This window comes from Eptesicus fuscus, chromosome 7, assembly GCF_027574615.1.
Source record: "Eptesicus fuscus isolate TK198812 chromosome 7, DD_ASM_mEF_20220401, whole genome shotgun sequence".
Lineage (NCBI taxonomy): Eukaryota > Metazoa > Chordata > Mammalia > Chiroptera > Vespertilionidae > Eptesicus > Eptesicus fuscus.
The window spans coordinates 20,368,279-20,380,862 of record NC_072479.1 but is presented as its reverse complement, the minus strand read 5'-3'; the positions used below and the strand labels follow the sequence as shown (position 1 = coordinate 20,380,862).

The following is a 12,584-nucleotide window of genomic DNA, read 5'->3' as shown; positions in this document are numbered from 1 at the left end:
ACAGACTCGTAACTTTTTCCCCCAGCATTGTGTGCATTTCTGCACACGTCTTTTTCCCTTGGCACTGCACAGCCAGTATACTGGTAGAACATCAGGCTGCCTTTCTGTGCCCAGCTCAGCTATGGGTTGATTTCTAGAGTTCTCTTCTGCCAGCAGCCTTGTGGACCCCCTTGCACATTTGCGGGCTATGCTGACCCCAATGGCCACAGATTTGTGGGTCGCAGACTTCCTTTGAAACTCTAGATCCCACTGTGTGCGTTTCACCCTCCAGCCTAGATTGTAGACCTCACCTTTCTCTAGGCCAGTGGTTCTCAACCTTTCTAATGCTGCAACTCTTTAATACAGTTCCTCATGTTGTGGTGACCCCCAACCATAAAATTATTTTCGTTGCTACTTCATAACTGTAATTTTGCTATATTATGAATCATAATCTAAATATCTGTGTTTTCCGATGGTCTTAGGTGACCCTGTCAAGACCCACAGGTTGAGAACCGCTGCTGTAGAGCCTAAGACCATCAGAAAACACAGATATTTACATTACGATTCATTAACAGTAGCAAAATTACAGTTATGAAGTAGCAACGAAAATAATTTTATCGTTGGGGGTCACCACTACATGAGGAACTGTATTAAAGGGTCGCGGCATTAGAAAGGTTGAGAACTACTGCTCTAGGCAATATTTGACCTTTCCATGAGAATGTGCAGGGCTCGTCCACGTCTGCATATTTGCACTGCTTGAGACCCAGTGTTCGTGGGTTCGCAGCTGGTCCCTGGGTATTGTAGTTGTAGGGTCCTGGGAGGTATCCGAGTTCTTCCCAGTTGAAGGTAAGGCTAGGCTTCTGATCACAGCCACTTTATTATTATTTTTTAAAATAAATCTTAATTGTTAAGATTATTACAGTTGTTCCTCTTTTTCCCCTCCATAGCTCCCCTCCACCCTGTTCCCACCCCACCCTCTGCCCTTACCCCTACCCGCAACTGTCCTCATCCATTAGGTGAACGAATTTTGTCCAATCTCTTCCCACACCCCCCACTCCTCTTTACCCCTGAGAATTGTCAGTCCACTCCCTTTCTATGCCCCTGATTCTATTATATTCACCAGTTTATTCTGTTCATCAGATTTTTTATTCACTTGATTTTTAGATTCACTTGTTCATAGACATGTATTTGTTGTTCGTAATTTTTATCTTTATCTTTTTCTTCTTCTTCCTATTCTTAAAGAATACCTTTCAGCATTTCATATAATACTGGTTTGGCAGTGATGAACTCCTTTAGCTTTTTCTTATCTGTGAAGCTCTTTATCTGACCTTCAATTCTGAATGATAGCTTTGCTGGGTAGAGTAATCTTGATTGTAGGTTCTTGCTATTCATCAGTTTGAATATTTCTTGCCACTCCCTTCTGGCTTGCATAGTTTCTGTTGAGAAATCAGCTGACAATTGTATGGGTACTCCCTTGTAGGTAACTAACTGTTTTTCTCTTGCTGCTTTTAAGATTCTCTATTTGTCTTTTGCTCTTGGCATTTTAATTATGATGTGTCTTGGTGTGGTCCTCTTTGGATTACTTTTGTTTGGGGTTCTCTGTGCTTCCTAGACTTGTAAGTCTATTTCTTTCACCAGGTGGGGGAAGTTTTCTGTCATTATTTCTTCAAACCCCAAACAAAGAAGAGGAATCTACATATCTGTCCATAACTCCTGCTAGGTAGCCTCAGGCAGAGGCTAAATTAGCACCTCCTCAGAGATCCAAGAGCCAGTGTACCCAGTGGTCAGAGTGGGACCATTCAGATTACAACTCCTCAGATCCATAAGGGACACACTCAGGGGGCAGATTCAGTGAGCACCAAAGCCCCACTGAAGCAAGTCTTGCCCCATAAGGGTGTCTCCAGCACAGAAGTTCTCCCATCGCAGACACAGCTGATTCTCACAGCCAATTGGCCTGGAGGTCAATTCCTCCCAGTGATACCAACAACAATCAAGGCTTAACTACAAGACTGTGCACACAGTCCAAAAAGGGGTGCACCAAGAGAGTCCACCTCAGGTAACTGGGGAGGCTGAGCCACTGGGCCCTATAGGACACCTAGCACACAAAGCCACTCTATCAACACAGGGAAGCAGCCAAAATACGGAGACAAAGAAACAGGTCACAAATGACAGAAATGGAGGAAAGAAAATGACTGGATATAGAGTTCAAAACCACAGTTATAAGGTTTTTCAAGAATTTTCTAGAAACCACTGATAAATTTAATGAGACCCTTGAAGATATGAAAGAGGACCAATTAGAAATTAAGCATACACTGACTGAAATAAAGAATAATATACAGAGATCCAACAGCAGACTAGAGGATCCCAAGAATCAAGTCAAAGATTTGAAATACAAAGAAGCAAAAAACACCCAACCAGAAAAGCAAAAAGCAAAAAGAATCCAAAAATATGAAGATAGTGTATGGAGCCTCTGGGACAACTTCAAGCGTACCAACATCCGAATTATGGGGGTTCCAGAAGAAGAGAGAGAGCAAGATATTGAAAACCTATTTGAAGCTCTTTATTTGACTGTCTATCTATCTATATAAAAGCCTAAGTGACCATTGCAACCGAATGGATGACCAAACAGGCTGCATGGGGCGACTGGGCCGGCAGGGAGGTTAGTGAGGGGCAACCAAATGACTGAGCAGCAGGTTGCGTGTGGCTACCAGGCTGGCAGGAAGGTTAGTTAGGAGTGACCAAATGACCAAACAGCAGGCTGCGTGGGGTGACCAGGCTGGCAGGGGGGTTATTAGGAATGACCAAATGACCAAGCAGCAGGCTGCGTGGGGCGACCAGGCGGCGGGGGGGAGGGGGGGGCAGTTGGGGGCAACCAGGCTGGTGGGGGGGGGGAATTGGGGGTGATCAGGCCAGCAGGCAGTGGCAGTTAGGGGCGACCAGGCTGGCGGGGGGAGGGGCAGTGAGGGGCGATCAGGCAGGTAAACGGTTAGGAGCCAGTGGTCCAGGATTGTGAGAGATGTCCGACTGCCCGTTTAGGGGATCAGGCCTAAACCAGCAGTCAGACATCTCCTGAGGGGTCCTGGATTGGAGAGGGTGCAGGCTGGGCTGAGGGGACCCTCTTTCCCCCCACCCCCACCCCCATGCATGAATTTTGTGCCCCGAGCCTCTAGATTTGAATGGATATAGTAATCTTGGTTTCAGATCCTTGCTTTCCATTACCTGAGTACTTCATGCCATTCCCTTCTGGCCTGTAGAGTTTCTGATGAGAAATCAGAAGTCAGCCTTATGGGAACTCCTTTGTAGGTAACAGTTTTCTTTTCTCTTTCTGCCTTTAAGATTCCCTCTTTGTCTTTAATTTTTCATGTTTTAATTATGATGTGTCTGGGCATGGGTCTGTTTGGGTTCTTCTTGTTTAGAGTTCTCTGTGCCTCCTGAACATGTGTGGGTTTTTCTATACCAGGTTAGGGAAATTTTCTACCATTATTTCTTCAAACACCTTCTCTATTCCTTTCTCCCTTTCTGCCTCTTCTGGAACACCTGCTATCGTAATATTGTTACGTTTCACATTGTCCCACAGCTCCTTAAGCTGTCCTCCTATTTTTTAATTGTTTTTCCTTTTTGGTTCTCTAATTGAGTGATATTTTCAACTCTGTTTTCTAATTCACTGATTCAATTCTCAGCTTCCCCTAGTCTGCTGTGTATTCCTTCCAATGTGTTCTTTATTTGTGTGATGTTATTTTTTATCTCTTAAGTGGTCTCAGGGCAGGGTGTTTTCCAATAGGGTTTGTCAACTATCTTCCCCCAGGTAAGGCAAATGTCTGTGTGGGAAAGATGTCCTCCACTGCGTGAGGGAATGACTCAGCCCAGGAAACTTGGGGTGTCTGCCTTCTGAGCTCTATCTCCTGAGTCCCCAGTCCTGGGTTCTGCTCTCACAGTGCCAGTCCACTTTACCCTCCCTCTGCCAGAGCACAAGGTGGGTGGCACCACAGGGAATTTTTGTGTGTTGGCTTTCAAAAGGGTGCCCGAACTTTTAGCTGCCACTCCCTGGCAGACAGCACCCCACTGCTTTTCACAGCTAGATGTTATGTGGGTACCCTCCTCAGTTTGGTGGTCTCTGCTCAGGAGCTCAGCTTAGGGATTAGATCCCAGTGTTCTCAGTTGCACCTGCCCCACCTCCCCCAGATGAGCTATCTCTCCAGGACTTCAGTTGCTATCTGTGGGCACCTGGCAAGGCCTTTCATGCCTCCACCTCTCCTACCAGTCTCTATGTGGTCTTCACCTTCGGTCCTTGGGTATCAGGGTTCTCTCCTGCGAGTTTTCCATTGATTATTCAGGAGCCTTTCCATATTTCAGTTGTAATTCCAGCTTGTTCCTGGGAGCATGTCTGTGCATCATCCACTTACTCTGCCACCATTTTCAGGGTCTTGTTTTCTTATCCATTGAGCCAATGTATGTCTTTTGATTGAAGCATTTAATCCATTTATATGTAAAGTGATTGTTGATAGGTATGTAGTTATTGCCATTTTATTATTCATATCTTTGATCTGTTTCTTCTTCTTTAGGAAGTTCCTTTAACATTTCTGTAATACTGGTTTGGTGGTGATGAACTTGTTTAGCTTTTCCTTATCTGGGAAGCTCTTTATCAGTCCTTCAATTCTAAATGATTACTTTGCTGGGTAGAGTTATCTTGGTTGTGGATCCTTGATTTTTATCACTTAAATATTTCATGCCAATCCCTTCTGACCAGGTAAGTTTCTATTGAGAAATCAGTGGATAGTCTGTGGGAGCTCCCTTGTAGATAACTAACTGCCTTTTTTTTTTGCTTGCTGCTTTTAAGATTCTCTCTTTGTCTTTAACTCTTGGCATTTTAATTATGGTGTGTCTTGGTATGGGCCTCTTTGGGTTCATCTTGTTTGGGACTCTCTGTGTTTCCTGGGCTTGTATATGTATTTCCTTTGCCAGTATAGGGAAGTTTTCTCTCATCATTTCTTTTATAAAATATTATTTTATTTATTAATTAATTAATTAATTTATTTATTTATTTATTTAGTGAATTTTAGAAAGAGAGAGAAAGGGAGAGGAAGAGAAACATCAATGTGAGAATACAACATCAGTCAGCTGCCTCCTGCATGCTCCCTACCAGGGATTGAGCCTGCAACCCAGGCGTGTGCCCTTGACTGGGAATCAAACTGGCAACCTTTTGGTGCACAGAATGATGCCCAACCAACTGAGTCACACTGGCCAGGGCTTAAATTTTATTTTTAATTAAAGTTTATTTTATGCTTGTTTCAGGTGTACAACATAGTGGTTAGACAATCACATACTTTACAAAATGGTCCCCCTATACTGTCATTTTTTTTTATATAGGTTTTCAATCTCTTGTTCTCTTTCTCTTCTTCTTCTGGTATCTCTATGAAGCAAATGTTGGTATATTTAATGTCCCAGTGATCCCTTAAATCATCCTCATTTTAAAAAATGTTTTTTATTTTTGCTGTCCTGTTTGGGTGTTTTCTGTACCTTGTCTTCCAAATTGCTGATTTACTCCTCTGCTTCATCTACTCTACTATTGATTTCTTGTATAGTCTTCCTTATTTCAGTTATTGTATTCTTAATTTCTGATTGGCTATTTTATATGTTTTCCATTTCCATTTTTATGTTTTCTATATCTTTGTTAAAGTTCTCACTGAGTACATCTTCTCTTCCCCTACATTTTTTTTAACACCCTTTTAACCAGTGTTTTGAACTCTGAATCTGGTCAATTGCTTGTATCCATTTCCTTTAGTTCTTTTTCTGCAGTTTTGTCCTATTCTGTTATTTGGGACATGTTTCTTTGTCTCCTTATTTTGGCTGATTCTTTGTGCTTGTTTTTATGTATTAGGTGGTTCAGCTCTGTCTCCCATTTTGGTAGATTGATCTTATGTAGTAGATGTCATTTGGAGCCCAGTAGCACAGTCTCCCTGGCCACCTGAGCCAGGTGCTTCAAGGGTGTCCTCGTGTGGGTTGTGTGTGGCCTCCTGTTGTAGTTGAGCCTTGATTGCTGTTGGTACATCAGTGAAAGTATTTGATCCTTAGGCTGACTTGCTGTGAGGGATGGCTGTGACTAAATCGGATGAGCTGTTGTGCGGGGGCTAACCCCATTGAGCTTGATTCATTTTAGCAGAACTCTGGTACCTGTTGAGTCCACTAATTGTGTTTGTCATTTTAGAGCTAACTGGGTAGTATTCTGGGGTGGTCTGAAGCCTGCCACTGGGTATGTTGGTTCTGGGCCTTTTAGGAGGGGCTCTGGTGCAGGCAAATTCAGCCACTGCCTGTGCCCAGCCTGGGGCTACCTAGCTTGGCCACACTGAGGCCAGACACTGCTTGTTTGGGATTTGTGAGCCTTTGAAAATTTTTAGAAAAGTTCATAGCTTAAGCTGAGACTGGCCATTTGTATGGAAAAGCTACTCAAAGCAGATTGGACAGGCCCGAGAGTTGGGTGGGACAGGGTCTCAGAAAATCACCAGGGCAGGGAAAATAGTGTTAGCTATGTTGGTAGAGATTCGGACCTGTTTCCCACCTGTGCCTACAGACTGTGTTGTGGGAGGGCTCAACACAGGAACAATGGCCTCTGCCAGCACTTCTGTTTGGGAGAAAGCTGCCTCTCCAGCCCTCGCCCTGAAGCTGGACAATTCTGTTTCTCCCAAAGCCAGATACATCAGTTCCTTTCCTATGTTCCTGGTGCCTTTTGAGCTACTGTCCCAATGCTGGAGCTCAGAGCTAGTAAGTCCATGAATGGGCCCTTTAAGAGGAATGCCTGGACTCCAGCAGCCCTCTGTCTCACTCAGCTGCAATCCTCGCTGGTTTTCACAGCCAAAAGTTATGAGGGCTTCTCTTCCCAGCACTAGAACCCTGGGCTGGGGAACCTTGTGTGGGGTTTGGATCCCCTCATTATTTGTGGGGAGATCTTCACAGCCAAGTTATCCCTCCTGTTTCTTAACCACCACTCCATGGTTGTGGGACCAGCTCGTTTTGTATCTCCACCCCTCCTACTAGCCTCAACATGGCTTCTTCTTTTTATCCTTAGTTATAAGACTTCTGTTCAGCTAGTCTTTGGCTTGTTGCCAAGTATGATTGTTCTTTAATTTAGTTGTAATTTTGATGTGGTTGTGGTAATAAGCCAGCCCAGCATTTATCAACTCTGCCATCTTCTTTTTGATAGTAGCCATCCAATGGGTGTGAGGTGAAATGGGATTTGTAAAAGATTGATTGAAGAACCAGAAAAGAAATTGAGGACAAAACACAATACAAGATTTGAGCCATAAAACAAACACACACACACACAGTGTGGAATCAAATGAGTGGCCTGGGGAAAGCCAGGAGCTTATCACAGGGAGTGAAAGCAGTAAGAGGGAAAATGATAGCCTTGGAGGATAGGCAAAGCCATACAATATATGAAGCAGAAAAATAATGCAAAGATATGATAAAAATGCCCTGGCTAGTGTGATTCAGTGGTTAGAGCATCAGCCTGTGCACTGAAGGGTCGCATGTTTGATTCCCAGTCAAGGGCACATACCTCTGTTGCAGGTTCCATCCGCAGCCTTGGTCAGGGTGCATGTGAGAGGCAACTAATCAATGTGTCTCTCTCACATCAATGTTTCTCTCTTTCTCTTTCCCCTCTCTCCCTCCCACTGGCACTAAAAATCAATGAAAAAAATATCTTCAGGTGAGGACTAACAAAAAAATATATAACAAGAAGATTTTTCTGAAAGGAAGGAAGAACTAAATCTTTGGTCACAAGGTCATGCCACATGCCCGGCAAAGCAGAAATAAAATGACCAAGCTATGCCCTAATCTAAAGCTTCAGTACTATAAACTCCAGACAGAAAAAACAAGTTATATAAAATGGGGATATCAAATTGGTTTCAGAATTCTCCACACCAATGTTCTCTACCATGAAATATGAGCACGGTCTACAAACTTGTAAGAAGAATAAAATTATTAAAGTTATATAAAATTGTATTAATAATTTGAAAGAATAATATTAAAATAATATAATATGAACATTTTAAATAAATATAAGTTACTATTTGGCAGTGAAGGAATAAGCAGATTGTCTTGGTTTGAAAGAACTAACGGAAGATGGTAACCATGAGCATTTCCTCAGAAAAATCGCCCTATGATGAATTTGACCCAAAGACTCAAATCAAAAGAACAAACTCAGGAATAAAAATTCCATGGTTATAAAACAGTAACAAAAAAAACCATGGGTGACGATTCAAACCATTATAATGTAAATGTTATGCACCTGGCAAAATAAAATGATGTGAGCAACAAAAATCAAGAGGTGTGAAGAAAGGGAGAGGAAATATAAAGTATTCATTGTAGAGCATTAATGTTAAAATATGCAATATATCTCTTAAATTTTCATAAATTTTTTCTCAGCATTGATTCGTGTGTGTGTGTGTGTGTGTGTGTGTGTGTGTGTGGTTTGCATGTGTTTTAAGTATTTTAACTGCAGGTCAGAAAGCCATTTAGTTTCTCTTTTTTTCTTCTTCTGTTATATTAAAAAATTTAAATAACTCTTAGAAAAATAGCTGTTAGATTATTCTTCTAACAGTATATGTCCAAAATTATGTTCAACAACTGTGAATACAATGGTGGGATACTGGATGATTTGTTTTCTTCTTTGTACTTTTTTGAGTTGCTTGAATCTTTTAATGAGCTCATTTTTTTTTTTTATAAAAGTCATGAAATTAATACTGTTAATATAAAATACTGGTCAGTGGTATCATTGTTCTAATTGCTACTTAGTCATTTTAAAAAAAATTATAATCTTGATAAACACCAGAAAGAGCCCTTGACAATAATTTTACAACTCATGCCAAAACATTATCTATTCTAATAAGATACCTTTTGTCTTCTTATCTATAATAATAAAAGCGTAATATCCTAATTAGACCAGACAACCTTCCGGACAAAGCTGGGGCTGCAAGGGCCAAGGCAAACCACTGCAGCTGTGAGGGCCAAGCCCCTTGCACGAATTTCATGCATCAGGCCTCTAGGTGACTTCATAAATCAAAACAGTGAGCTGGTGAGTGTGAAGTGGGATTGACCTGTGATGCTGGTGACAGAAGATGCAGTACAATGTGCTATTGTGCAGATGTCTGAGCCAGGAATGTGGATACCCCACTTCTAGTCCTGGCCTAAAGAGTAACCAGCACCATAACTGAGGATGTTTGGAGTCCTCAATCTCTGCACTTTGTTACAATGAACTTCTTTCACTTCTTTGAATGCACCATGTCCTCCTGTCTCAGGGCTTTTGCACAACGCAGTTTCTTTCTGCACAGGGTGCATTATACACACTTTTCCTTTCCCTTCACTGGTGATGTTCAAGTTTGTCAGGAGAGGGTAGCTGTTCTATTTAGCAGGTTACCCTCCAGCACTAGCCAGTCCTGCAGGCCACAGTGTCACCCCTGTGCCCATTGGCCAGTGCTAGAGGGAACTGGGGCCCCTGCAGGCATGCTCACATTCCTCCGGAACCCCCTTCTTAGCCTCTCCGGTGAGAGAGATGGAAGTGAAAACAGCATGTTACAAAGCAGTATGTGTGATGTAATCCTAAATGTATGTTTTACACAGAGGACTGAAAGGAAATAGATCAAATCAATTGGTTTCTCTGTTGAGATTTCTAGTTACTTTTATTTTCTTGTTTTCAAATTTTCTGTAATAAACGCTGAATTTTCATAGATGCTGAATGGTATTTCTCAAGCCCCTATCTTGGCTTTGTACTGAGCACCCCCCAAGAAGACTAGGAAAAATTGGTCCCTGATATTTGGAAATGTACGTCATTCTCCCCATGTTTTCCATTCTCCCCCACCCCCACCCCGTGATGTTTTTACTTGCTTTTCACCGTTGTGTCTTTCTCCTCCCCAGGTAACCAGGTAACTGGAATCCCTCCACACATCCTCAACAGCTCCCCATCAGACCGGCAGATTAACCAGCTGGCCCAGAGGCTGGGCCCTGAGTGGGAGCCCATGGTGCTGTCTCTGGGACTGTCCCAGACGGATATCTACCGCTGTAAGGCCAACCACCCCCACAACGTGCAGTCACAGATGGTGGAGGCCTTCGTCCGCTGGAGGCAGCGCTACGGGAAGCAGGCCACCTTCCAGAGCTTGCTAAGGGGCCTCCAGGCTGTGGAGGGGGACCTCTCAGTACTCCAGCACATGCTGGAATGATGGTGCCTCCATCAACCCTCTGGGAAGTGTGTCCCCAAGTCACGTGCCCTGGGCAGGTAGTCTTTTTTTTGTGTGTGTGTGTATGTGATTTCTTTTTAATGATCCTTAGATGAAAGGAGAAAATAGGATTTCCACATTACCTAAAAGGCTGGATTGCTCAGATCTTCAGATCTCCCACACTGGCATGACAATTCATTGTTTTTAATTGCTCAAAGACTGCATTGTCTTAATTGTTCAGGTTTTAATTCTGTGGTTACCTTTTAATAGACTGGCAAAACATAGTGGCTACAAAGCTATGCTGTGTTATCACATTACATGCAGGTGTCCTTCCTATACATAGATCATCTGCTTTTGCGTTGCCTGGGAACTGAACTGTGGACTTTGCTGTTTATAATGATGATGATAATAAAAAGTGAATTACTATATATAATGTGGCCCTTTCATGAGAAAGTGTTGTTTGTTTTTTCCTCGTTCTTGTATTGCATAGATTAAGAGTGTAAATTTACAGAAGTTGTTTCTTTGGAACAGAATCGATAGCAACAGGAAAATGGCTACTTTCTTCATTCAAGATAAATAGCTCTGGCAGGGTGTCTGCATTAAATTTAAGTCACTAAAGCCTCCTGCAAAGACCAGTTCAAGTACCAGCATGTATGCCTGAGCCCTTCATCTTTAAAAGATTGCTTAAGAAAATCCTGTACCATTTATTTAAAGGATTTAGTCCAGGGACAGAAGGAGGTGTAGTCTTTCCACTGAAGCCCTGATGATTGAAGTGTTATGCTCTGAAGGAGTATGATTTAGACTTCTGTCCTTTTACTAAAAACATGTTGTCAAATGCTTTACTGTTTCAAGGCTTTTCATATATGGGATCTCATTTGGACCTCACAAAGATCCTATGAAGTAGTTGGGCAAGAGAGGTGAGCCGCCCTCTGCAGGGAGATTAAGTGATTAGCCTGGTGACTGAGCTAGAATGTGTGCTTTGGAGCACTGTTCCCGTGTGTCCTTTGCAATCCTTTGCAACTACTCACGCGGCTTCTCCTCTCTCGTTCATGCTCACTGAGGAAACCGAGTCCTGCTCTCTGCCGGCTAGCAGCATCGCCTGGGATAAGTTACTTCACTTCTCTCAGCCTCTCAGTTTCCTCCTTTGTGAAATGAGGAAATGATTGTCCCCACCTCCAAGATGTTTGGGATGATAAAAGGAATATAGCTGCCTGGTCCATAGTCACCTCTTGGGAACCTGCTGCTGTGGCTGACCCTGGGTGCGGTTCACAGACAAAGCTGCATGGTGGCTAAAGCTGGGCCACTATAGGAAGTGCCACCCCTGCTTCTTGCTAAGCTTTAAAATGTGATGTGATTTTATTAACTCTACAATGGGTCCGATCAAGAGAGGCACAGGTGAACATCCCAGTTTGTGGTCTGAGCTTCTCAATAATCAGAGAATCTATTGCTTAATCCTAATCTAACTCAGGATGTTTCAAAGGGAAACAATTATACTTTTTATGTCTCTCCATTCTGAGTTCAAAGTGCATAGAGTAGTAGACTTGAACATGAAGTGGATGCTCAAAATGATGACAGTGGCGTGTTGATAACATCCTTTTGGATGTCTGGCAACCAAATTCTCTTTACTAAAGCAGGTCAGTTATTTCATAGTTCAACAGTTTAGAAGAATGGTCTACTGGTTTAATTAGCTCTAATTTTCCATTTTGTAGCCTAGCCATTAATTCATTATCTTGTAAAAATTCTCATACGTTTGGCCCCATCACTGCATCCAGTGATAGACTGTACTTCTATGGTATCTTCAATAAACTGCTTGTCATTTTGAACCATGGACTGGTTATGTTGTTGCTATTTATCCCCCTGAGTTTGCTAACAGAGAGTTGCTTTGGCATTCGCTCACACCAGATTTATATATGAGAGAGTATAGCTGGGCTCTGTTGTGTCTGACTAGATGGCAGTTTAGAAGTGGTCAGATGATTAGCTAAGTCATGTTCCTGCCATTTGCAAGGAGTCTGTCATATACAAAGACACTGCTCTGTGAGCAGTGAAAAACAAGTCATGACAAAGTTCCCCAAGGTGGGCTGCTGGGGCCATTAGAGAGCTCTGACTGGCTGCCCTTAATGAGCAGGGTGTCTCCAATGTCACCTGGCAGCTACACCTGTGTGGGCCTGCTCACATTATTGCAGAAGATTTGCAGAATGGAAGAACAGAACATCCAGATCACAGCCTCATCTCTACCTCTGGCAGCAAAGAGTGACGAAATGACATCAATGACAACTACCTCCCAAGAGAATCAGGTAGGCATTGTGCTGGCAAGGAGTCCATGTGGTTTTGCATGGAAGAAGACTCTACAATTCCAGAGGTTGCCTACTCCCAATAATATCCTGAATGAGTTCAACG

At 42.8% G+C, this 12,584-nt stretch overlaps 1 protein-coding gene across 1 annotated transcript in view; it reads left to right on the top strand.

Annotated features, from left to right (window-relative positions):
• CRADD (CASP2 and RIPK1 domain containing adaptor with death domain) overlaps nucleotides 1-11,991 on the top strand; it is a 195,554-nt gene extending 183,563 nt beyond the window's left edge. The window contains exon 3 of the mRNA XM_054718797.1: nucleotides 9,889-11,991. Coding sequence (XP_054574772.1) covers nucleotides 9,889-10,190 — 302 coding nt within the window. The 3' untranslated portion in view covers nucleotides 10,191-11,991. The remainder of the gene's footprint in view (nucleotides 1-9,888) is intronic.
• Nucleotides 11,992-12,584: the final 593 nt, after the last annotated feature.